The 26,133-nt window shown below is 40.7% G+C and overlaps 1 protein-coding gene across 8 annotated transcripts in view; it reads right to left on the bottom strand.

The window, feature by feature from the left end:
• LOC111866025 (allatostatin-A receptor) overlaps positions 1 to 26,133 on the bottom strand; it is a 421,775-nt gene that overhangs the window by 308,814 nt on the left and 86,828 nt on the right. For 7 of the 8 annotated variants that reach the window (XM_033752073.1, XM_023854514.2, XM_023854515.2 and 4 more), the window contains one exon: positions 22,963 to 25,000. In XM_033752073.1, coding sequence (XP_033607964.1) covers positions 24,653 to 25,000 — 348 coding nt within the window. In that variant the 3' untranslated portion in view covers positions 22,963 to 24,652. Of the gene's footprint in view, positions 1 to 22,962; positions 25,001 to 26,133 lie in introns of those variants that run through there. The other variant, XR_002843077.2, reaches the window with a different exon arrangement.

Below are 26,133 nucleotides of genomic sequence, written 5' to 3'. Positions count from 1 at the left end.
AAGTACTGGTACTTAAACATAATCTAATTTTAAAAAAAGGATAAAGGTTGGTGTTAATGAGTTAGTTACATGCGGTCTATTTGCTATGAGCACAGACACGTGACATAGTGTTTGAAACTAACATCTGGTGCAATTGTCTGGCGGTATAGAAAAAGTAGGTCAACAGATGGATAAATTGTACTGTTCGAAGATCTGACAATGTAACCTAAAACTAAAGTCAATAAAATTCCCTCAGTTAAATCGGATAATAGGAATTTGCTATGAAATGTACCGTAACGTAAATAAGACAGTGTATGTAAGATATGAGGTTTTCACGGCGGTGACTATGAAAAAAGCAGTCTTCTGGGATGTGGCGCCGTGTAGATGTGGTGTTAACCGACGTTTCGGAGGAGGCGATACGTTCCTCGGAAACGTCGGTTAACACCGTATCTACACAGCGCCACATCCCAGAAGACTGCTTTCTTAAAGACAGTGTATATGTCCAATATTCAGTAAGTCTGAATGATATGCTATTATAGAAAATTTCATGCTTGATTTCTTCTGGAAATTCTGTGTGTAATTTGAATTTATTCCACCCAGCTGAAGAATCTACTAAATGCGGAAATAATTAACTATATAGAGAAATGAGAATGCATATACAATTTCAGTCGGAAACCCCGAAGTAGTGAAGCCACTTATGGTATTTAGTCATATATGGAACAACATCATTGACGTGCCTCGCATACAGTGGTAAACGTTGCTCCAGTACTTAACGAAGTACCTTGCCACGAACACGTGGTGAAACTGAGCCTAGTTCTAGGCATTCTTGTCGTTGGCTGTAGCTGGACGCTTCGGACGATCTGTCCCTGGAAAATGAGGAACCAGCATTCATTGGGTAGAAGACTTTGTGGACACTAGAATCAGCCTGAATGCTATGGCCAAAGGAAACATATCTGCAGTCGTCGCCGTTCAACAGAAACGTTATAGAAAACCTGTAAAATTAGAACACTAAACTTCGTGGCCTGTAGACCGCAAGCGAACTACACCGATCGAGCGACCGCCGCTTGTCGGCGAAGTTAGTGCTAACTTTAGCAGATAGAGGGTATCACGCGATCAGCGCAACGGATCCCCAAGGCCGTTAATCTCGGTTTTCTAGACCGGAGCCGCTTGTAAAACAGTTGGAAAACCGCTACCTAAATATAACTGAATCATAGGGTCATCGCGATCTTACGAAACTGGGATGTGAGATTGTAGACTAATTCACTGGATGAGGAGAGAGTATGGTAGCGGACTTTTGTGAATGCGGTAATGAATAATCGAGTTCCATGCATCGACGGGACATCTGTTGAACAGCCGAGAGATTTTCAGTGTTTGAAGGAGGCTGCTTGGCGAATTTATTCTTATAATGTCAAGCTACACAAACAAGGAACAGCGCCAGCGTCATGATTTGCAAGTATCCTTTTATTCGGGCAATTCATTGGCGCAGTCCATGCATACTTCAGCCTCAGTGAGGAACGTTCCAATGCAAACGGCTACTTCAAATTCCGGATTAATGTGGTGCTGTATGTGATATGAATTACTTTGACCTATCTCTGTAGATCCGGCCAATAAATGGACCACATTTAAATTTATCTGCTATCCGGCAGGGTGTGAGTTTGGCACTATACGGGTCAGAAGTTACGGTTTGGTAATTGGTAACTCTTATTTTATTTTCCATTCACATAACGAACAATGCACAATGATATATGCGGAATGCCCTTTTGTAACGACTTCCATGGACGAAAGCCCTTGTTAAACTGATAGTTGCTCACTTGGTAAAAAGTTCACACCCTCTAGTGGAAATCGAAACACTGTGCCGTGTTCACTGGACTCTAACCTTTGTCAAGTTCTCATTTTCCCAACCTATTTCCTACTGATCCATCTTAATAGTATTTTCCCGCTTATTGAAACTTGTCTGTTCCTTTCAGGTCTTCTGAATAGATTCTTCTGTGCACTCGTGCGTTTCCAGTCCCCTGCTACACGCCCTGTATTCTTTATATTATTTGATTATTTTATCCTAATGAAGTTTGATGGGTAATGTGAAACTTTGTAACGTATAAGTTACAGTAACTGGAAAATCCAGAGATTATAATCCAAAATGACTACTACCGATCATCATTGCTAATTTATATCCCGGTTTCACTAAGAAAAGTTAGCAATTAAGTCACTAATTATTGGTAACAGCTACACTTCAAGCCAGATGTATATAAAAATTATTCTCTTAGTTCGTTACGATATATTCGATTGCATTTAAAAGTACAACGGATGTTAATGGAGTCCAATTCATGTTTGCAGAAAATATTTTATGTATCAAAGAATATTAATAAGAGAAACGTGGCATGTTCACATTTGTTAGAGATGCTGAAGTTGCTATGTATTCTGTATTTGCATGAAAATATGTACCTCGAGGTTAACTGTGGCATATGCAACATAAAAGCAGACGTCACATAATGGAAATGTGCAAGAAATCAGATGTGTAAAGCCAGGCAGATCTGTATAGTGACTAAGTGTATTACGTAGCACGATGTGCGTATCTTCATGTTTAGGATTACTTTGTGGGTCGGCGGTATGGATAATGTATAACAGAAGCGTATGCAAAACAGGACTAAGTGGGAACATTGTTGTGCTCTATGGAGAAATGTGAGAACAACTACTTTCTGCCTTCACGGCAAACTGTAATTGGTTATTAAGAAAGAATAATAAATGTAGGAGATCGCTTGTTTTTCTACATGTATTGAACTCATAACTGAATAATAGTAATAACCAGTGGTTAGAATTCCTTAAGTTTCTGTAGCCACTGTAAATCGCGCGTGCACGCACACACACACACACACACACATATATATATATATATATATATATATATAATAATTACCANATATATATATATATATATATATATATATATATATATAATTCTATTTCTTACTAATATTTCATAGATTTGTGGAATTATGGTTATTTTTCGTAATGTTTAGCTTAATTTCCTACCTTAAATGAAAGAAGAAAGTAGGCTTATAAGGTTCTTTGTCGTCTATGTGTGTCTCTTGTTTCGACTTTTGAACCTGGTGACCGACGTTCACGAAACTTGACATGAATCTGTCATTAGAGGCCACCTCAAAACCACAGTTTTTAATTGCATACAATGAGTAATAACAATATGGAAGACACGCGAATGTTTGAAGTGGAATCAACACAACTGCCTCTTAGTTTTAGATTGTGAATCGATGGAGAGTAGTGGACCTTGGAAATATATGAAACTTTTGTTAAGGTAGAATGTTATGTAAATGTTATGTTAGAATGTAAAATAAGAATCATAAGTTTTGAGTTGATGCTGAAAACTAATAAATCATTGGATCTAATCACACGAAACTGGTTGGGAAATACATCGTAAATATACCTATACAATATATAGGAAATATTGCGTGTAAGTCTTCAATTATATACATAGAGGCAGTAAGTAATGCTTAGGTCGTACTTCGACAAATTTGACCTATAGAGAATCTTTACTTGAGAATAAATCCTTGAGAGGAATGAAACAAAAAGGTAGTCTATTAATGGATTTGTAAGACTAACATATCTACAGTTATGTAATGGTTTTTAGGGGTTTCGCTCATAAATCCTTGTTAGAGAGAGTGATCAGTTAACAACTTGGTGAATTTAATGCTGTTTTAATATTACAATATTGTAGCGGATTTTCAAAGCGTTGCCAGGCAGCGGCTTTAAACACGTTCGAGCACGCAAGTATAAAAGTTACAAATTTGTGCTAATATTTCAAAGGAAGGCAGAAGATGTTATGGAGGTTAGTTCTGAACTGCTACCGACTTTAATATGTGTTGAGATTATGAAAGAGCTTATTCTGCATGCCTGAGAAAAACCAAAGCAGCGCTGATGAAGCTGCCACTGAAAGTAGTGCAATGAAGCGAAAGAAGTTTTGCAAGAGTGGCCTAAAGCATAACACAAACAATTTTATTCTGATGGATTCAGGAAATTGTGCACCATTTGAATAAAAGATATTGAGAAGTTGAACGAATTCTTAAAAAGTTAATATACATATATTTACTGCGTAAGGGCATGTGGTACTGTAGTTGGTTGAGGTACTATACTGCAAGCCGGAAGGTCGCGGGTTCGATTACTTATAAGGTCATTGGATTTTTCAATTGACCTAATCCTTCCAGCAGCACTATATCCTAGGGCCGACTCAATCTCTATCTAAAATGAGTACCAGGAATCTTCCGGGAGGTAAAAATAGGCCAGCGCTTAAGGTTGACAACTCACCACCAACTGTGAGACGATTTTCTAGAAAATATGGGAGCCTCGGTGTCTCACAAACCTATGGACATGCACGGCCTGTTACAGGGATAGCTTTACCTTTATTTACTGTGTAATTAAAAGTAAGTAAGTAACTATGTAAGTAAAGTAAAGCTATCCCTGTAACAGGCCATGAAGGCCCATAGGGTTGTGAGACGTTGAAGGTCCCACATTATCTAGACAATCAGCAAAAAGAAGGCGGTAAGGTTGTCAGCCTTACGCACCGGCCGCGCTTTACACCCCAGGAAAATTATTTAATTAATTCCTGGTACTCATTTCTGTTAGATGCTGAGTCTACCCCAGGGCCGTAGTGCCGCCGGAAGGATTAGGTCAATTGAAAAAATCCAGTGACCTCATCGGGACTTGAACCCGCGACCTTCCGGTTTGTAGCATGGTGCCTCAATCAACTACGCTATCGCGTGCCGTAATTACACTCACAAATTACAGCAGAATTTATTTTGCTCTCTGACTTAGCTTCGTTGTAGTAGAGACTGCGTGTTGAATTCCAAGAACACGGTAACGCAGGCTAACTTTTTTTTACTCCACATTAAATTGCATATTAAGTAATATTTATTGTTTCTCTCCGGTATTTTCGGAACCTCTAATTATGATAAATTTTTAATTATAAACTTTTCACATTTAACATCACATGCAGGACTAGTCTAGGGTTCTCCTGGCATCCATATTAATGAGCACTAACGCGGTTTTCTTTTTCCTGAGGAGCGAGGGATGAGAACAGCGGTTAGTCCTTCTGACGAACTGTTCCCCGCCCACGTCTTGAGTGCTGTAGCGCGTGTTCCCACATTCCTTCATGCCTGTAAGACACGATGCTTCGTTGAAGGGGCACATCTAATACCGCTAAGTATGTGTACAAGGATTTATATGAAAATTCTTTACATACTTTTAATATGTATATTGCCGGGTAGTTTACGTAATGAGGTTAATATGAGTTTTATCATAAATTAAATTATATGTTAAGTAACTAAATGTACGTCTCATGATTAAGAATTCCTTTTCTCTTCACATCTAGAGTCTTTGCTATCAACTTTAATACTGCCCTTCCATCTTCTCCCTTAAGTTTTGCGACTAAATCTCCGTATGAATACGTTTTATTTCCCTCATGAGGGGTGTTTGCTAGACCCATAATGCTTTATTTTATTACGTTGTGAAGCTATAAGCAGAATATGATCTTCGTCTGAAATAGAAGACATTCTATGATACGTATTATTTCGGGTGGCTATGGCCACTTATAACAGCGTTATATTTCAGAAGGGAGTATACATCTCTTTCAATGCATAATATAGTAAGAAAGAAAAGTAAAAAGTACTCTCCCTGTAACAGGCCGTGGAGTCCCATAGGGTTGTGAGATGTTGAGGTTCTCACATTTTCTAGACAGTCGACACATAGATGGCGGTTGTCAGCCTTACGCGCCGGCCGCTCTTTACCCCCAAGAATATTCCTGATGCTCATTTGTGTTAGAGGGTGAGTCGATCCCAGGGCCATAGTGCGGCTGAAGGGATTAGGTAATTTGAAAAATCCACCTCATCGGTATTCGATCCCGCGAACTTCCGACTTGTAGCATAGTGCCTCAACCAACTACACTACCGCGTGCCCCCTGCATAATATAGTGGTAAAATAAATTCTAATTAGAGTGGATGTAGTTCTTAAGTAGGTTCTATATTATTTTGTCTGCCTAGGTTCCTAATGACAATTAATTTCTTACTATAATCTACTGTTTAGAGTTATAATACGTAGCAGAAATATTACAGTGCATTAGGATATTGTATTGTATTGTGTTGTGTTGTATTGCATGTTTCCGGGGCACCGTAGCAGAAATACTACAGTGCATTAGGATATTGTATTGTATTGTGTTGTGTTGTGTTGTATTGCATGTTTCCGGGGCACCGTAGCAGAAATACTACAGTGCATTAGGATATTGTATTGTATTGTATTGTATTGTATTGTGTTGTGTTGTATTGCATGTTTCCGGGGCACCGTGACTAATAATAACGGGTTCTGGATTGAATGATTGAATTGACTTATACCTCCTTTACAGTCACTCTTAATTACAATCATTTATAACAGCTCACAATCAATGACTGCTTAAGACTCGCTCCGTTCCTTACTGGACTACGAGTGTCTTCTCTGTTACTGTGACTGACTTGGTTCTGATTTACGAGTCACTCACTTCTGAATTACGAATGATGAATGACGACTCATCTACGAATGAATGAATCAGAATCAATTACGTGTCCCCCTTTATAACTTCGGTGCGAACCGAATAGAGATCACCACCTCTAACATATCCTCTATCACTGCGTGCCTATTCGTTGTCACGGAAACGTGCCTAGCAACTTTCCACCCAGCAACAGATGTCTTTCCACTGTTGAGAGCTTAACCTCAGGAATGTGTTTACCGAACCGTTGTCTAGCAATGGTCATATGCGTCACAGTATTGTAGCTATATGTGGGGACAGCTTTCAGTCTCCCCGTGCACTCCGGGCACTACTGTGTCCATTGTGCACGCCCGAACATGGAGGCTCTTATGAAACCTAATCAAAAACTTAGATGTTAAATTAGAATGAAGTATAAATTCTTAAATAATAGAAATACTACAGAGAGAAATAACGGGTATTTTAAGTTATATTGCTTAGTGATATAGTTATAGTACGAGTAAAATATTAATTTATATTTCCCTTTTGTTTTATTACGGGGAAGGGAAAGTTATGGTAGCATCACATCTGTCTGAACCAGTGCACAGATTTTCACAAGCCTTCATATGAACTTACTGACGCCAAGATGGATTGTGTACGGCTTTGGGAGCTGGGAGCAATTGTATATCAAATTAATAAAGGGCCCTTAAATTGTCTATTGTAATAGTCCTACATCTAAAAAAAATAAGTAAACTGTTTAGAGTATATTTTTAATTTTTATTCCGTGCATCCTGTTGTGTTACAATATAGAACTTTTTTATTGACCGTCACAACACAACAAACAGACAAAATCAAGATTAGCGTCCAGCTATGGTTTCGCTACATGTTTCAGCCACTAACGGCCATCATGAGGCAAACACATATTAACAAACATATACCATTTAACTGCTGTATTTGTATTTATTTTTTATTGCCAGTGGGGTGGGACTAAGTCCCTTTTACTGCGGCCACTTCTGGCCTATTGTACCAGCCCCAGATGATAGGTGAGGGTGATTGTGGAGGAACTGGTGGAATGAAGATTGGCAGGGGAAACCGAGGTACTTGGAGAAAACTTGCCTGAGCGCCACTTTGTCCACCACAAATCCCACTTGACCAGACCCCGGGATCGAACCCGGGCCGCCTCGGTGGGAAGTCAGCGACTAACCGCTTGAGCTGTGGCGCTGCCTTGCCTATTTAGACTATCTTCTCTTGAAATTATAGCCATAATATCGCGAACGTTATAGAACTGTACAATTTGCGCTCAGTTTGACGGTGACAACTAATGCTTCACTTAAGTTAGGTAATGAATGCGAAATTCTATATGGGCATAGATTATTAACATGCCTAGACTTTCAGTATGAGATATTGATTTCTTATTAATTATAATTTAGGTCAAAAAAATAGAATTATTAATTTGCATCTCTCGCTACACTAGCCGTTCAGAATGAAACATTTGAAGGAAAAGTTTCAATGTAAATTGCTTCATAAGCATGACTTAGGCTTCATATTAATTTATGTTATTGTTGGTTCATACAGGAATTTTCATCGCAGGCCTTGATCGACCATGTGGACGGACTGACATAGAGCTTTTTCTACTGTGCATTAACATTATTAACTTCGGGTACCCGAACACACAGAAATGTTTGTCGTGAAATGAAGGAAGTAACCAAGTTCTACAATCTTCTACATTTCATATTAGACCCTTTGGCCTGTTTGCCATCAAAATTAATCTGGAACTTTGGATCTTACAGACGTTGATAGGACTCTTTGGATGGGTGATCAGCCCTGTTGCAAGGCCGCTACCTGAACAGAATAAACGCAGGCAGACGTCTTTACCGAAGTGACATTCGAACCCACGATCCAAATGTTTGAGCAGGCGGAGACCGCAACGCTAGTGTAATCGGCTTCATAGTACTAATCAAAGGTTGGAGGGAATAGCATAGGCTAGTCGTGAAGGATTGAAATAGTCTGAAGAGAATATATCGGCCATGCTTAACATTTATCAACGACTCGACGAGAAAAGTAAGAAACATTTCTATATTCAACTTAGACTTGACATAAGATAATTAGAAGGACAGCGTCAACAGACGATTTATCTCAATAAAATAAACATTTTGTGGAGAGGAAATAAAAGTTTACCACAGGGCAACTGAAGTTTAGAGAGAACTTACTTGCGCTCAGAAAAGATAAAACTGCAAAAATAGAACGAAGTTTCAATATTTTCTTTTCCTTCTTATAATACCCGAGCACATTATGACTGAGTTAGCCGGTTACAACAATATGAGAGGCGGACTGAAGTAGCTGCATTCGGAATTTCTCGTGTTTTCGAAAAGCAGTTCTTAAAATGTTTTGTTTGTAGCAACAAATCTACCCCCGCAAAATTATAAATTCCCAAACTGTTTACCTTTGTTCTCCTCAGCTATCTGCTTAGAAAGCGTGGGTTTCAGAACTATTGTAGCTTTATATTTAGATAACCTGAAGTTTATATGGTACAGTGCATCGGCATTTCATAATATTGGGCTTCAAAAATTGGATTTTTGAAAGTTTATACACATCTAATTCGTTTTGGTTAGATCCGTCTAAAGGGAGAGGTTGTTACAGCTATATGCTGCATTACGATATCCTCATTCTGTATCTCTTTGAAGTAAAACAGTAGAGAAGTCGCTAATCCTGCTGGTAGTCTAGAAATCAAGGAAAAGCTGTAGGTAACCCTAAACGTAAATAATAAAGAGATAACGAGTCAATGATAAATATTTTTAGAACAACTGCAATAAGTAGGAGTTACATTCAGGATGAAGAAATGAGCAGATTAAACCCAAGAATTCAGTGCGGAATCTTTCATTGATCTGTATCCTTTCTAAAGCCCTGATGACTAAATTTACAAATCTACAGTGTTACCTTGTTATTTTATGTGGGCATGAAACTTTGTCTCTGTTCCTAAAATAAGGACTCTCAGGGTTCGAGCGCAGGATACCACAAAGAATATTATGCCCAACGAATGAGCAAATAACAAGAGGACTGAGAAAACTGAGGCATGAGGGGTTTCATAATTTGCGCATTCCGTGACGAGTTCAAGGATAGATTGGGGAGAACAGGAGACATGCACTTCGAAGGTGTGAAATGCATACAAAATTGTAGCCTTCAGACATGAAAGGAAAGGGCATCTAGGGAGACCAAGGTGTAGATGTGAAGATATTCTCTGAAAAGTTCCGAAAGGAACGTGTGAAATCGACTGGATCAAATAGTTCAGGATAATATGCAGTGGGAGTTCGAGTACAGTAACCTGTAAGTTATTCAGATAAACTTTGTTCCACTTAGTTAATATAATAACAATAATAATAATTTATTATAAATCAGTCCTTATTTACTCACGAACAAACTTGACGGACCAAAGGTCAATGACAGAGTGAGCACGAGTTAAGAAGTAGAAGCAAAACATAAGAATATAAAACAAGGTAATTTATATAATAATAATAATAGTAATAATTCAATTAAATTCTTGTTTATGTACTTGCGAAATCGAGATATCAAGGGCAAATTACTCGTACAAAGTGAGCACANAGAAATGCAAAAAAAATAAATAAAAAAATAAAAAATAAAAAAATGAAAGATAATAATAATAATAATAACAATAATGATACAGAAAGCGTGTGCCTTTCAGCTACAATACCTCGAAACTAAAGGGAAGTTTGAGCAAAACCCATTATGTTATTTTTTATATTGCTAGTGGGGTGGGACTAAGTCCCTTGTACTGCGGCCACTTCTGGCCTATTGTACCAGCCCCAGATGATAGGTGAGGGTGATTGCGGAGAAATTGGTGGAATGAAGATTGGTAGGGGAAACGAAGTACTCGGAGAAAACCTGCCACAGCGCCACTTTGGCCACTACAAATCCCACTTGACCAGACCCGGGATCGAGCCCGGGCCGCCGCGGTGGGAATCCAGCGACTAACCGCTTGAGCTATGGCGCGGCCTCAAACCCACGATGTTAAGTTGTGGATTTTATTGCCGGTTATATGTAACGAGTTTCCCATGCAAAAACATAAATTTAAAACGCCCTAAACTGGTCTGTAAAGCAGAGCCGTATTAATTAAAATCCATGCAACTGTGAGGGAGGGGCTATGTGTAAAGGAACAGTTGAAATGGTAGCCAAATTCCAGTGGCATTCCATTGTATGGCATGGGCATCGCTACGCGAAACTGTGGCTTCATGTGGTCATGTAATAAATATAGACTTAATGCATGTACTGCACCTCCTTAGAAGATTCATTAATTTTCGCATGGTTCCGGACAGATGGTCTACAGTTAACTGTGTACGTGTACAACCGTAACGTAAAAATTAATACCATCTTTTTTTCTGATTCAGAAACTCAGTATGTATTCACATAAAATTGTTAAAATTAAATCGTAACTTAATCTCTTTACGAATTGTGTATCGTGCTCAAAAGATTTCAGATAGTACATGTATCCCCAACGAGCCGGGATAGCTCAGTCGGTATAGCTACCGGCTACGGAATGGACGACCGAGAGGCCGGAGTTCGAGTCCCGGTAAGAGCAAGAATTTTCTCTTCTCACATCGTCCACACCATCTCTGGGGTCCGTCCAACCTCCNAACCGGGGGGGGGGGGGTAAAGCTGTCGGGCGTGAAGCTGACCAAACACCTCAAATTACTGCCGAGGTTAAGAAAATGTGGATCTATACGTCCCTTCCCCCATACGCCTTTATGGCCTAGTGCTTAATTATTTAAACACAGGAAAAACTTTACCGTTTTTACATGCATCCGTGAGCCGAGCAGGTACTTCTACAAAAAGAGGAAGTAATCTCATTTTTTCCCTTAGAATTACGCCGACATGCCCGACGTTCATAGCGAACACACGCAGCTGCAGGATTTAAGTGCCATGCACTAACATAGAGACCAGGTGTATCCATGTGGGGCATGTGGCAAGCAGATTCTGCTGAAGCTGGCTTATAACAAGAAAGTGCACTCTTTCAGTCGTTCATGCCACCAACTTTTTTTAACATTACCAATATCACTTAAATTCTGTATGCGACAAGGATTTCGTCTTAAGTGATCTAACTTCGTTCCAAAACAATTCTGAAATATAAAAAAATAAATTCTTCGATTAGTGAAATAAATATATGATCATATTCCCAGAGCTGATATAAAAGAAACATTATTTCGTAATTAGTATTGGTTGAATATAGTCCGATAATTGGGGAACTATTTCAAGGTTTAGCGGCTGCGGTCTAGAAAGCGAGATTAGCGGCCGTGGGGATCCGTTGCGCTGACCACGTGACACCCTCTATCCGCAAAAGATGGAACTAACTTCGCCTACAAGCGGCGGTAGCTCGGTCAGTATAGTTCGCTTGCGGACTACAGGCCACGGAATTTGTTTGTTTGTTTTTTAATATACTCCAAGCATCGCGGTCGAACGGTTAGCACTGGAGATTCTTAGTCGATCCGAAGATCAGCTGCTTTGGCTGAGATTTTTCGTGGGTTTTTCGTCTTCTCCATTCTAATGCCGGGGTAGAAATTGAGATGAGGTCACGACATCACCCAGACACATTCTTCACAATTATTCATTGCTCGTCTTATCATGCGACACTATAACTATTAACAGCGCCCTTACATAAGTCATAAATAATTATAAATTAATATGTAGTCGCACGCGAAAGCGTAGTTCGTTTAGGCACTAAATTACAAACCGGAAGGTCACGGGTTCCAGTCGCGATGAGTTGGATTTTTTTCTTCAAATTACATAATCCTACCAGCCGCACTCTTGCCCTGGGGTCGACTCAGCCTCTAACAGAAATGAGTATCAGGAATATTCCTGGGGTAAAGTGCCGCGACGGCATGTACTGTCTTCGCTCGCTTGGAAACCGGGTTCGTGGGTTCGAATCCAACTCAGGGCATGGATGTTTAGTTTGTGTGTGTGGGTTTTTCTGTGTTTGTGTACAGGTAGAGGCCTTGCGACGAGCTGATCACCCGCCCAAGGAGTCCTACCGAATGTGTAAGATCTAGAAAAACCGAAGTGAACGGAGAAGTTCATGGAGGTAGGCCTAGGCCCACTGGGGCTGTAGTGCCAAGGGGGGGAAAAAGTGCCGCGACACATAAAGCTGACAAACTCACAGCGATCTGTGCACCGATTGTTTAGAAAATGTTGGCGCCTCGACGTCTCACAATCCTGTGGGCCTTCACAGCCTGTTACAGGGATAACTTTACCTCACCTATATACGTACGTAAATACACTTCCTTACTTAGGGTATTGTTAGATGCTTCATGCTTACAGTGTAGCCGTTCATCCAGTTTCGATTTTCTGAACAATCATGGAGAAAAGAGGGTTCATGTTGGCTCATAAAGGAGTGGCCATCACACCTGAAGAAACATGATATATTGCCCCTGAACTGTCGACAAATCTCTTTTCAAACAGTTTACTCAATGGAGGGCTGCAGTGTTGTGCGATTCATGTGTATGGAAGCCTTCTGAACTTCAACAGTAGACTTACATACAAAAGGGAGGCCGCGCCATAGCTCAAGCGGTTAGTCGCTGGCTTCCCATCTCGGCGGCCCGGGTTCCATCTCGGGTCTGGTCAAGTAGGATTGGTGGTGGACAAAGTGGCGCTGGGGTAGGTTTTCTCCGAGTACTTCGGTTTCCCCTGCCAATCTTCATTCCACCAATTGCTCCACAATCAGCCTCACCTATCCTCTGGGGTTGGTACAATAGACCAGAAGTGGCCGCAGTACAAGGGACTTAGTCCCACCCCACTAGCAATAATAAAAAAATACATACAAATGAAGTCCTCGAAATTCGAGTTAAAAAGTTTCAACTCGGCTCCCCAGAATGACTCAGTAGAACCTGTCACCATATTTTCCACATAGCCTAACATTGTGAGTTCAGGCCTAAATGGCAGTTCGATAATAATAGTGATCCTCTAAAGGGGAGAAGGCACGGTGTAGAACTGTCCATTTGCACACTGTGCCATCGCCCCTAAAGACAATCGGTATAACGCAATGTTTGAGGGAAACTTACATAATAACCTATAAGATAGCTAAAATTGTCCCTGTGCTCAACTAATTAAGCATCACGCCATGAAGGCGTATGGGGGAGGGGATGTGTAAATCCACATTTTCTTGACCTCGGCAATGGTTTGAGGTGAGTGGTCGGCTTCACGCCCCGGCCGCTTTAAACCCTGGAAAATAGCCTCCAGTACCCACTGGATAGGAGGCTGGGTGAGCTCCAGAGCCGGTCTGGATGTTGCAGAGAGAAAATTATTGACCGTACCGTGACTCGAACATGGACCCCTCGGTTATCGAGCGCGTAGCTAGTCGCTATATCGACTATGCAACCCAGCGCCCTCTATTATACCCAATATCTGATATAATAGCTTCCAGAAAGAATGGTTAATGAATTGTCATTAATTTTTTTCCTTGGCACTACAACCCCAGTGGGCCTAGGCCTACCTCCATGAACTTCTCCTTTCACTTCGGTTTTTCTAGATCTTACACATTCGGTAGGACTCCCTGGGTGAGTGATCAGCTCGTCGCAAGGCCTCTACCTGTACACAAACACAGAAAACGCACACAAACATCCATGCCCTGATTTGGATTCGAACCCAGATCCAGGATTCCAAGAGAGCGAAGACAGTACATGCCTTAGACCGCTCGGCTACCGTGACCGGCCATTAGAATATTACGTCAGTAATTTGTAAAATCAGTGCTTGTGCTTCTAAAAGCACAGATGACATTCATATGATAGGAATAGACATTTGTAATATCTAAACGAACACGATACATTGCTAATTTGCAATGATTGCAAGATATCGCCGTAGGACATATGCACTGTCTGATATGATAAGAGTTCTAACAGTAACCGCTACTACCTAATTGGATATCAATTGCAGTTCAGATTTGCTTATGCCATCTCTGTTTTATTGGCTATTTGCTGAAGCTTCATAACTGCCTACTTATAATATTGCTTTCCATTCAAAATTTTAGTTTGAAAAGCGCAAAAGAAGAAAACATTTACGAGATGTAGGAATATATATGAAAATATCAACCCTGTGGACCTTAAAATGTTGACGAAAATCTTAAAATTATCTACGTGAATGGAAACAAATCGAATCAAGGGAGCGAAGCTACAGTATCCACCTCTCTGTCACCTCTAGCAAATTAGAGTGAGTAAATCTCTTCAGAACTTCGCAGTTCTAAGCACCTCAAACTTAGCCCAAAGTTTAAAAGTGTTGTAAATCTTTTCTTACGGAAAAATATTTACATACATAAGTGCCGTGTTCATACCTAGATGTTAAAGAAATGGGATATGAACGGGTAGACTAGATTAAGCTGACAGAGGATAGGGTCCTGTGACAGTCTGTTGTGAACACGATAATGAACTTTGGGATTCAAGAAAGCTCGGGGAACTTCCTCACCACGTGAGAGATTATCTTCTCAGTAACTGCTCAAGTCCATGGAATTGATTATTACAGAGCAGAGGTTTCTAAAATGTCGGACGCGCTCTCCTGGAGGGGAGGAGACTTTATACGTGAAAAAAATATTTTAAAACGATATACGGAAGAAACATCCTCAAAATCCTTTGCTAGGCTGAGGTAGTTAAGCTGTCAGAGTTCAAACTCATACAACATCGGCGAGTTTAGAAAGAAAACGACAATGAGTAAGTCTCTGTACTGTTACAGACTAAGTTTTGAGCCTCTATGAGGAATGAGAGCAAACTGACAGTTAAACCAACTCACCCCATTAATGGTAAAAGATACAAGAAAGTAGGGGCACGCGGTAGCGTAGTTGGTTGAGGCACTATGCTACGAGTCCGAAGGTCGCTGGTTCAAGTCCCGATGAGGTAATTTAATTTTTTTTTCACTTGACCTAATCCTTCCAGCCGCACTATGGCCCTGGGGTCGGCTCAGCCTCTAACACAAATGAGTACCAGAAATTAATTAAATAATTTTCCTTGGGCGTAAAGCGCGGCCGGCGCGTAAGGCTGACAACCTTACCGCCAACTGTGAGCAGATTGTCTGGATAATGTGGGACCCTCAACGTCTCACAACCGTATGGGCCTTCACGGCCGGTTGCAGGGATAGCTTTACTTACTTTAGTGTACAGATGTAGAACAATGTCCTGTACTATTTACTAAGTTTAATCGTTGCGGTCCAGTATCGAGTGGTAATAGGCTTAAGTGGTGTTTCCTGAATCAGAGAATATTGCATATATTTTTAACAGATATTAAAAAAAAACCATGTGACGGCCCTGTAGTAAATAGCAGTCGGAATTCTAGCGTATTTCGAAAGAGAAATCGCGTATCATGAGTCATATTTGTCTTTCGGTTTCACGAGTGTTATAATTAGCTCTGAAGAACGACCTCAATGTGTACCGTGCCTCAGTATTTCAGCAGCTGACAGTATGAAGCCAAATAAACTTAAGCGGCACCTTGAAACAGTCAGAAACGGAAAGCGAGGCCACACAAACTTGACGAAATTCGCATCCAGCAAATAGTTTTGTTAATACTACAAGTGTGTCGTCCAGAGCCCTGTTAGTCTCTTGTCAAGTGTCATACAAAATAAGAGAACAAATATCCGCACACGGTCACTGAAACCGTGACATTCCCTGCTGAAATAGAGTCCAAACGAGGACAGGTAAAAAACGCTCTCAGCAGGTTCGTTAAATACCGCTGTTACATAACGGTCTCTTGACGGATTGCTGATACATCAGAAGACTAAGTAAACAGCTGACGGAGAAGTTGAGAAACAAATGCTTTTCAATGCAGACTGGCGAAGCAACTGATAGCTTACGTTCTGTGTGTTGAAAATACAACAATTAAATAAGACATGCTTTTCTGCAAACCTATGAAAAGAGGAACACTAAAAGATCCTTCAAATTTGTCGATGATCTAATGAAACAGAAAAGCATAAATAATCGGAGTGTGTTGAAGAATGCACGGATGCAGCTTGTATAATGGCGGGAAATAAAGAAGGACTGCAGGCCAGAAACTGCGTGGACACTCTGTATGACGCAGTGTGAATCACTGGTTAGAAAGGAATTATGCTCATAACTGAGCGAAATGATGGATGCAGTTGTCAAATCTGCGAACTACATAAAGCATAGTCCATTGAAAAACAGACCTTTTGCAGAATTATGCGCGGAAATGGGGGCGTAGTATCAGTCTCTCCTGTTTTACTGTAATCCTCGTTGGCTGTCAAGAGGAAACCTTATGGCTCGTGTTGACAACTCGAGTGAAGCAGCGCTGTGCTTAGAAGAGGAGAGTCTAGCACATGCTGAACATTTTCGCAATGAACATTTTTTTCTAAGTTAGTTAAGCGATATTTTTTAGAACTTCAGTACACTGAACACAATTATGCAAGGAAACGATATTAACATAATCATAGTGACTGATAAAGTGAAGGCATTTGTTGGGAAGTTGGGCTTGTGGGTCAGAAAACTAGAAAGGACATTTTGGACATGTTTTCTCATTTGAAGGATTTAATGGAAGGAAAGACAGTGGGGGCAACAGTGGAATTGATCAATGTATCAAAGATTACTCGGTTAATCCGCGTGCCAGATTTTCTAAGTATCTTCAAGAAGCAATAAGTGATAAATATAAGTGGATCACGGATCCATTCCATGTTGATTCATCTGACAATTACGAGTTTTCCCTTGAAGAGGAAGAAGAAGAAAACATTTATATTAACATTATATATCTGGTGCTTCTTTAAAAGTTCAGTTACCTAGAAAGTCGTGAAATTTATGAAATATTTTAAGGGGAGCGCAAGTTTGGGAACCTCTGATACCAGGGCACGGTTCCGGGCTGCGTAAGCATTTTGATCGCAGCAATAAGTTTGTCCCCTTCGTACCCTTTTATTAGGAGGTAAAGAAAAAGGGAAAGCTATCCCTGTAACAGGCCGCGAAGGCCCGTAGGTTTGTGAGAAGTCGCGGATCCCACATTTTCTTGAAAGTCCTTTCGTAGATGGCAGTAAAGTTGTCAGCCTTATGTGCCGGCAAACTCTTACCCCTCAGGAAGATTCCTGGTACCCATTTCTGTTAGAGGCTGAGTCGACCCCAGAGTCACTGTGCGACTGGAAGGATTAGGTCAATTGAAACAATCTAATGACCTTATCGGGAATCGAACCCACGACCTTCCTGTCTGTTCCATAGTTCCTCGACCAACCACATTACCGCGTGTACCCTTTTATTGGAAACTCAAAATATTATGATGCAATGAACCCCCTCCGAGGGGACGTGTCAACTACCTCAAATATTTTAGAAAATGTCTGTGATTAGAAACTCGAACCGTAAGGTAATAGTAATGCACAAAACTATAATTTTTCCTGTCGTTCTATATGGGTGTGAAACCTGGTCTCCGAGATTAAGGGAGGAATATAGATTGAGGGTGTTTGAGAGCGTTGAGGAGAATATTTGGACCGAAGAGGGATGAAGTGACAGGAGATTGGAAAAAACTGCATAATGAGCTTCATAACTTGTACTCTTCTCCAAGTATAATTAGAATGATAAAGACAAGGAGGATGAGGTTGGCAGGTCGTGTAGCACGAATGGGAGACGAGGAATGCGTACAGGATATTGGTGGGAAGGCCAGAAGGAAGGAGACCACAAGGAAGACGAAGGCGTAGGTAGAGATAGGATGGGATGGTATGGATTGGATAGATCTGGCTCGGGATATGGACCAGAGGAGGAATCTTGTGAACGCGATAATGAACCTTCGGGTTCCATAAAATGCTGGAAAATTCTTGAGTAGCTGCACAATTGGCAGCTTCTCAAGAAGGGCTCAGCTCCATGAGTGCGTGAGTGAGTGAGTGAGTAAGAGCACACAAATGATACATTGAGGATAGAAGCGAATGATGGAGGTAATTCATTTCAGACTAAGTGACAGCAGAAATGTGTTTCAGAAAAGTGTGATGTTGGGACCACGGTACATGCGGCAGAGACCCGTGTCATATCGACCTCTGTATTACAGCCATATGGCCAGGCTCTACCTTTGATATTAGCACAGCGGTAAAATGGGGGTGAAGGGAAGTAAATATGGAGCAACTGCTCCAGCGTTTGCCGATAAAGACTACTGGTATATGACCTTGACCTTCCTGAAGTGACAGAATATCTATTAGTTGATGCCTACTTTCGACTTGAGAGTTACGATCCATAGAGAATTGTCGAGCAAATTGCAAGTTTCAGTCAACCGACTTACAGATCGCATTGCACAGAGCGATAAATATTTTCTGTGTACTTCGCTTTTTATTATTATGTGCCACTACAAAAGGCCAGTGGCTTTTCAATAGGACAGTTTGACATTTCAGTATGTAGCTGCAGCTTACACAGTTAACACACGGGTCCAGCATTAAAATTATTGAAGGACAGTTTTAATTCAGGATTTTATTATATTGTAACGTGTTTCGTTACTGAAGACACCTTAGAGATGGTTAATTGGTTTATTTAACAATCTACAAGTATCGGCTACAATTAATTATAACACAGTTGCGGGGTTTCACACTTTATAACCCTATTCGCAATAATTTTTTAAATTGGAAGTACTGTAAATGGGCTTGTCTGTGTATTTGAATAATATTAAACACCGATTACACCTGTTTGAATCGACAGTACTGTAGTCCAGGAGCAGAGTTCACACGATTACTACTAACTCCACGGATCTGAGTACTACTTCAGAAATAGGTAGTCGCTCAGCTGCTCAAGAATTACCCATGTTATGGAAACCGATTGTTCGTTACCATATTGATAAGGTTCCTCCACTGGTCTCTGTCCTGAGCTAGATGAATCCACCCCATACCACCCCATCTTCTCTAAAATACATTTTAATATTATCCTCCCATTTGTGTCTAGGCCTTCCTAGTGGTCTTTTTCCTTCTGCATTTCCCACCAAAATCCTACATATACTCCTCTTGCTTCCGTGCGTATTACATGCCCAGCCCATCTCATTCTCCTTAACTTTATTGTGACTATTAATACGGGAATTATGACGGAGTATTTTTCTATCATTTTAAAATGAAAAATTAGCCGTAGTCTTTGGTTTAGTTTTCAACATTTTCAATATGTCAGACTACAGAGTACGAAGATTGGTGAATAATGAACTGGAAATACCATATTTACGCATGCATAGGCCGCACATTTTTTGCCAAAAATTCAAGAGGAAAACTGGGGTGCGGCTTATATTCGAAATATTCGAAATCACACTTCATTTTAAAAAAATTATATTCATAATTAGTAATACAGGGTGTTCTACTCCTGAAATAATATTCCAAGAAAATTATTTTTTCTATAATTTCTGTCTGAAAATTGTGCTGCGGCCTATACATGCGTAAATACGGTAGTTTGGAAAGAGGTGGCCGTGACCTGTTCAAGACACTATGTTAGCATTTGCCTTGGAAGTCTGAGAAATATCACGAAGTACCTCAGCCAGCATAAACTGCTTTCCGGTCGGGTTTTGAACTGAACACCTCCCGAATGCAAGTCTAGGGTGTTGCTGCTACACCAGCCTGGTTTGTACATAACACCCCGTGTTTGGCAGTCGGATGTTTCATTGGCTTGGCTCTTAAGTCTGTGGCCTTGAGCTGAGAAATCTTCATTCATGATCTTCAGCAATCACAAACTGCGTCACTCTCACTCCCATGCTGACGAATACCAGCACGTTTAGAAATAAGGGAGCGTTTCTGTATCTTCAAAAGTTAATGAAAAACCAGCGTCTTATAATTAATACCGCATGATAACCAAGAACACACATAGCACTGTTCCAGCATGCTCCAGGGTGTGTGTACATGAAACTGAAGAACTGCAAAGGGCAGTCTCTTTATGTGTGCGCGGATGCTGCAGTCTGTGGACGGTGCGTGAAGCCGGGATGTCGCTCTGCTTATAAATTCTTTTCATATTCCTACCGACTACAGAATTATCACACTGGATACTAAGGAGTCACAGTGACCGCTCTGTCTAAGGCATGAAATGTCTTCACCTGCTCGTATCACTGGGATCGTGGGTTCGAATCGCACTCAGAGGCATGGATGCCTGTGTTTGTGATGTCCTGTGTAGGTAGAGGCCTTGTGATGGGCTGATCCCCCGTCCAAGGAGTCCTACCGACTGTCTGTAAGGTTCAAATTTCAGAATTAATTAATTAATTCTGAATGAGAAGAGATCAGAGATCCTCATCCTTGAATATATAAGAAGAAGAAGAAGATGTATTGAGGAGTCATATTCTTTAATTAACTATTCACAGTCATTTTCTTAACTTAAAATGTGCCCTGTAAGTGGAAGATTTCCTATACAGACGATAAGAGGAAAAATAGAAACTTCAAGAAAGAAAGTATTTCAGAAAAGAGAAAGGACATTGACCCCCGTCCCTCCTGAAAGCAGAGAGATAGCAGAGGAGTAACGCGGCGCCTTTCCTGCGTTGGATATGTAACCAGTTGGATTCCGTCTGTCCTCACTGACCTTATCCGTACTGCGCATGACTGAACATGACGGACAAGTGAGAACGAATGTTTCTGCACACATCCTTTTCAATACGTTGAGTGTAAACATCCTTCATCGTCAAGAAAAGCTGTATTTTCTGTCATATAACGCCATACAGTCCGTTGAAAGTCAACCGACGTATCGGAGGAAGATGTCGCCTCAACCTTCAGGGTGGCAAATTGTCACCTGCTTTCACGCTGGTTTCTTGTTCCATTCTTCGACTCTGAAGATTCAGGTGACATTCTTCCGAAACGTCTGTTAACTTTTAACGGACTACACTGCGTTATATCCCAGAAAACAGAGTATTCATAACCACCGCTGTGAGAACCTCAAATCCTTCATTCTTCATTGTCGCTTTGCCATTTTTAAACTGACGTTACAAATGCAAACGCATGTATTAACCATAATATTTCCCATTTGAAACACCTACTTAATGGTTTCTAATTGATTTTGCATTAATTCACGGAGGAAACGTTTTCACATATTTATCCTGCAGCCAACAAATTAATTCTATGAAGAAGAATCCTCACTAGAATTAATAGTCACGAAATACTGATCTTGTCGAATCTGAGGATTTATGATGATGCCCACAAAAGCCTGCCGCTGGACTCTGTGCACAGGCAGCTGAATCCAGTTCACGCCTTTAAATACCAGCATATTTATTTCAGTCACTTTAATAATATCCTCCGTTCTGTGTTCAGGTACCCGAGTCTTTCCTTTATTTCAAGTTCCCGCCTATAATTTTAAACACATTTCTAATCCCCTCTTGTTTGCCTATTGTTACACTTACTGCATCTCCATTTTTTAATCATCCCAATGTCTGTTATGAAGCTCCTCACTATGCAATTTCCTCAGTCCGTTTTCATTCTACTCTCGTAAGTCTAAGTATTATTCTTACCAGCCTGCCTTAAAGCACCGGAAATGTGCGCTCTTCACTAGGGGCGAGAAGCCACGTTCTCCCTTATAGCGCAATGGTAAAATTAGTTTCGTATTTTAATGGCAAATTTGTTTAAATAGTAATATCATGTTACATTAGCAATATAATATAAAAAAGAAAAATTTGTCCCCGTCCTTAACTAATTAAGCACTACGCCATGAAGACGCAAAGGGGGTGGATGTAGAGATCCACATATTCTTCACCTCGGCAGTAGCTGGAGGAGAGTAGCAATGTAAAAGGTAAAGTTGTTCCTGTACTTAACTAATTAAGAACTACGCCATGAAGGCGTATGAGGGAGTGGATGTATAGATCCACATTTTTCTTGAGCTCTGCACTAGTTGGAGGTGAGTGTCAGATTCATGCCCCGGCCACTTTATCCCCGAAGAAAAAGCCCCGGGTACCCATTGAATAGGAGGTTGGGTGGACCCCAGAGCCGGTCTGGACGACGTGGATAAAATTCTTGACCCTACCAGGACTCGAACTCCGACCCCTCGGTCGTCTTACCCGCAGCAAGTCGCTATACCGACTGAGCTATCCCTGCTTCTGAGTAGCAATGTATTATATGTTTATTTTAATATATGGCTCCAAGATAGAAGAGTATGAGCATGCTTTTCTTATTGTAGTAAGGATAGTATCATGGCCGCGCCATAGCTCAGGCTGTTAGTCGTTGGCTTCCCACCGCGGCGGCCCGGGTTCGATCGCAGGTGTGGTCAAATAGGATTTGTGGTGGACAAAGTGGCGCTGGGGCAGGTTTTCTCCGAGTACTTCGGTTTCCCCTGCCAATCTTCATTCCACCAATTGCTCCACAATCACCCTCACCTATCATCTGGGGCTGGTACAATAGATCAGAAGTGGCTGCAGTACAAGGGACTTAGTCCCACCCCACTAGCAATAAAATAAAAGGATAATATCAGTGATAAAACGAAACACGTTTGAGTTTCTTTTACAAGTACTAAGTAACGACAAATAAAATTTATGTGACAAAGAAATATATTTCATCTTATAAAAAATGTGTTTATGAAACATCGTAAACAATGGGTGTGGAACTAAGGTTCAGTGTAGATTATTTACGATGCCTCATGAATATTATAAACATCTCCATGTTTCTCATAATGGTTTCCCATTGGGTCACAGTGAACAAACATAAGATTTTACGTCTGATAAAGCACGAATAAAAAATGGTATAGAAAGGCTGTGTTCCGAAACTCATGACAGTATAACGGCAGAACATTTTGTTACAGATCGTTTATGATAGTTGACGTACATTCATTCATATGTTTGGTATATGTAGATGTTTGGTAATATTACCAAACAGTTTCCTTTACCTTGCGAATACGAAGATAGAATTCGGAATCGTGATATTTATTTAGCTAACATAGAACAGCGTTAAGTATACATCAGTATAATACTCAGTGACCTACCTTAATGTCCACAAAAAAGAGGAATGCTGAAGTTCTTCTCTTCATGAGTTGACAATTCATTCTTGCTGTATATATCACTATAAAATTACATGTCGAAAAGTTTAAGAAGTTTTGGAAATTAGGCCTTCATTCCAAAATAAACAGTGTTTACTTGAAGTGGGAACTTCATGAACAGCACAATTAATCATACTCCTAATTTATATGGAGTCTGAAATTGTCTCTCACATAGGCATATATAAGTATATAATATTTTAGTGATTGAGTAAAAGAGAGATTTTCAAGTATGTGTCTGTCATCGCTCTTTGTTATCCATTAGTCTAAAGCACTCAATCACTACTGCATTGTATTTACTGAATCGTCATCATATGATTGGGACTATGTCTAGATGTTAAAACAGAGAGGATTCCTACGCGGCATGAGTACTGTTCATTTGTTCATGTGTACACTGCTTCTTGATATTTGATTTCACTGACGTTAAATAACTATAATAAATCATATAAATTCACTTCTTCATCAATCATGTAGGCTTATACAGTTATCATTTGATTAATTGTTTCTATTAACTCTTCGTGTAATTTTAAGTTGTCACAAATGATCCTGGAATACATTTATCAAGCTCATTCAGTAGCGTTTGTGAATATTCAGTTTAATTCTAGTTCACAGATGCGCGGGAAAATTTATATATATGCCTGTACCTGCTACACAGAAACACTATTCCGAATCATCTTTCATTGTGATTCCTCAACCCCAAAAGATGATACAGTTCTGGGCATAAAAATGTCAATACCATTGAAACATAAGTCAATACACTAAACAGGTAGTGTCACGGATATATGAGCACGCTATTCTTTGAGAATCGTAAACTGCAGAGAGTACACTTCAGTGATTTTCACGATATAGGCCCAAGAAGTACATTGACATCTTTCAGAACATGCAGATTGTAGGTGGGGAGGTACATTCAGAAATTACTAGAATCTCTTGGTTTTTTATTACAAGAATATCTGTAATAATATTACTGTATTGAACGCATGTTAAACATCTGTGCTCTGATGGAGTTGAAAATCGGGACAGGTAGAAGGATCTCATACCTGTAAGTATGTGATGATGATGATGATGATGATATTTATGTTAATTATTCGTGAACACCGGGAAATTTAATATGTCACTGGGAAACAGGTTCACAAAAGAAAACCAACAGGTATCCTATATGTCACTGATGATAAGATTAATCATTGACGCTTCTGCTGTCACATGTACGGAAATGTACGTTCACATCACTGACGTTGAAACGGTAACGTGTCTCAGAAAATATCCCTGCTGCTGTTGCCGTTAAGGCGGGTTGTCTTGCTGACGTTGAGTAGGGCGCTTTTGTTGTCGTCTTCGTGACAGCTTTTGATGTTGGGACCACGGCCGTTAGCTTGACCTTGTACGGCGGATCCCCGATGGTACCGAGATCCGAGCTGAGTGTTCTTGGCGTTTCCACAGTTCATGACTTTGCGGAAAGCTTTACGGAAATGATCCGAAAGAAAGGCGTATAGGATCGGGTTAACACACGAATTCATATAGGCCAACACATGGCTCACTATCTGGATCATAACACTGGTGTTGGTGATCTCGTACCTGTCGACACTCTTCAGTACCAGGATCAGCTGCAAGCAGACATAAATCAATTACAGCCCTCCTTCAGAACATACTTAAAAGAAATTCCTCTACCTTTATGAAACCCGAAGGTTCATTAAGATATTTGAAGAACCTGATGGTGGACCCTGCCTTCAACCACTTTCATTCAGTCCCTAGCATCACGTACTGCCTTTGAGAATTCAATTTTTTAGCCCATTTTCCTTTTTTTAATTCGCTTAGTGGGGGGTGGAGTCCAGCTGGGTCCACTCGGCACGACGGCCACTGATTGGCCTATTGTACCTGCCCCGGGTGATTATAATGATGAAGAATTTGGTGGAATAAAAATTTGCAGGGGAAACCGAAGTGCTCGTAGAAAACCCCACCCCAGCGTCACTTTGTCCATCACAAATCCCACTTGACCAGACCCGGGATCGAACCCGGGCCGCTGCGGTGGGAAGCCAGCGACTAACCGCTTGAGATATGGAGCGGCCTAGCTCATTTTCCTTACTGATAAACAGAAGTTCTGATATTGCTGCATGTGTATTCATTGCAGCGAGAACATGTTTATCGATCCGTTACCTAGCAAAGATAAGGGGATCACAGACAGCACGGTGATATCATAAGCCACTTCTTATTTTTTAATAAAGGAAGTAGGCTGATAAAATGAGGTTATAAAATCATCTTGTGGTCTGTGTGTCTGTGTGTCCTCTAATTGTTGCTAGACAACGGCTCGGTAAACACCTCCCCGCGGCAATGAGTCCGAGTCTGAGTCTTATATTACGACCGAAGGTCAGCCAGCCATTCTGGCTTGGAATAAAATACCCATCTGGGGCTTATGATCAGGTTGTTATTACTGTAGGACAATTGCAGGTTTGTTGATGTGGGGCGCTCTCTCTGACGAGAGGACGGATTATAGTTTACATCTGCTGCTGGTTCTCGCCAGCAGTCATTCTCGGGTCCTAGCCCCGTCGGACTCGCGACAATATTTTACTCGTTCAGAAACGAGACTCCAACCCCTTTTCGTCGCCTCCTACGACTCTCAGGGCTAGGTTAAGGTATTCGATCCCTGAATTTGCACCTAACGATAGCAAAACTGTTGGACGCGGCTTTTTCTATGTGGTTCGTGTCGTAACAAATATATGTAGTGAAAGAAAAGTAGATC

This window comes from Cryptotermes secundus, unplaced genomic scaffold (assembly GCF_002891405.2).
Source record: "Cryptotermes secundus unplaced genomic scaffold, Csec_1.0 scaffold135, whole genome shotgun sequence".
Classification (NCBI taxonomy): Eukaryota; Metazoa; Arthropoda; class Insecta; order Blattodea; family Kalotermitidae; genus Cryptotermes; species Cryptotermes secundus.
The sequence above is the reverse complement of the archived record's forward strand: the minus strand, read 5'-3'. Positions and strand labels throughout refer to the sequence as shown.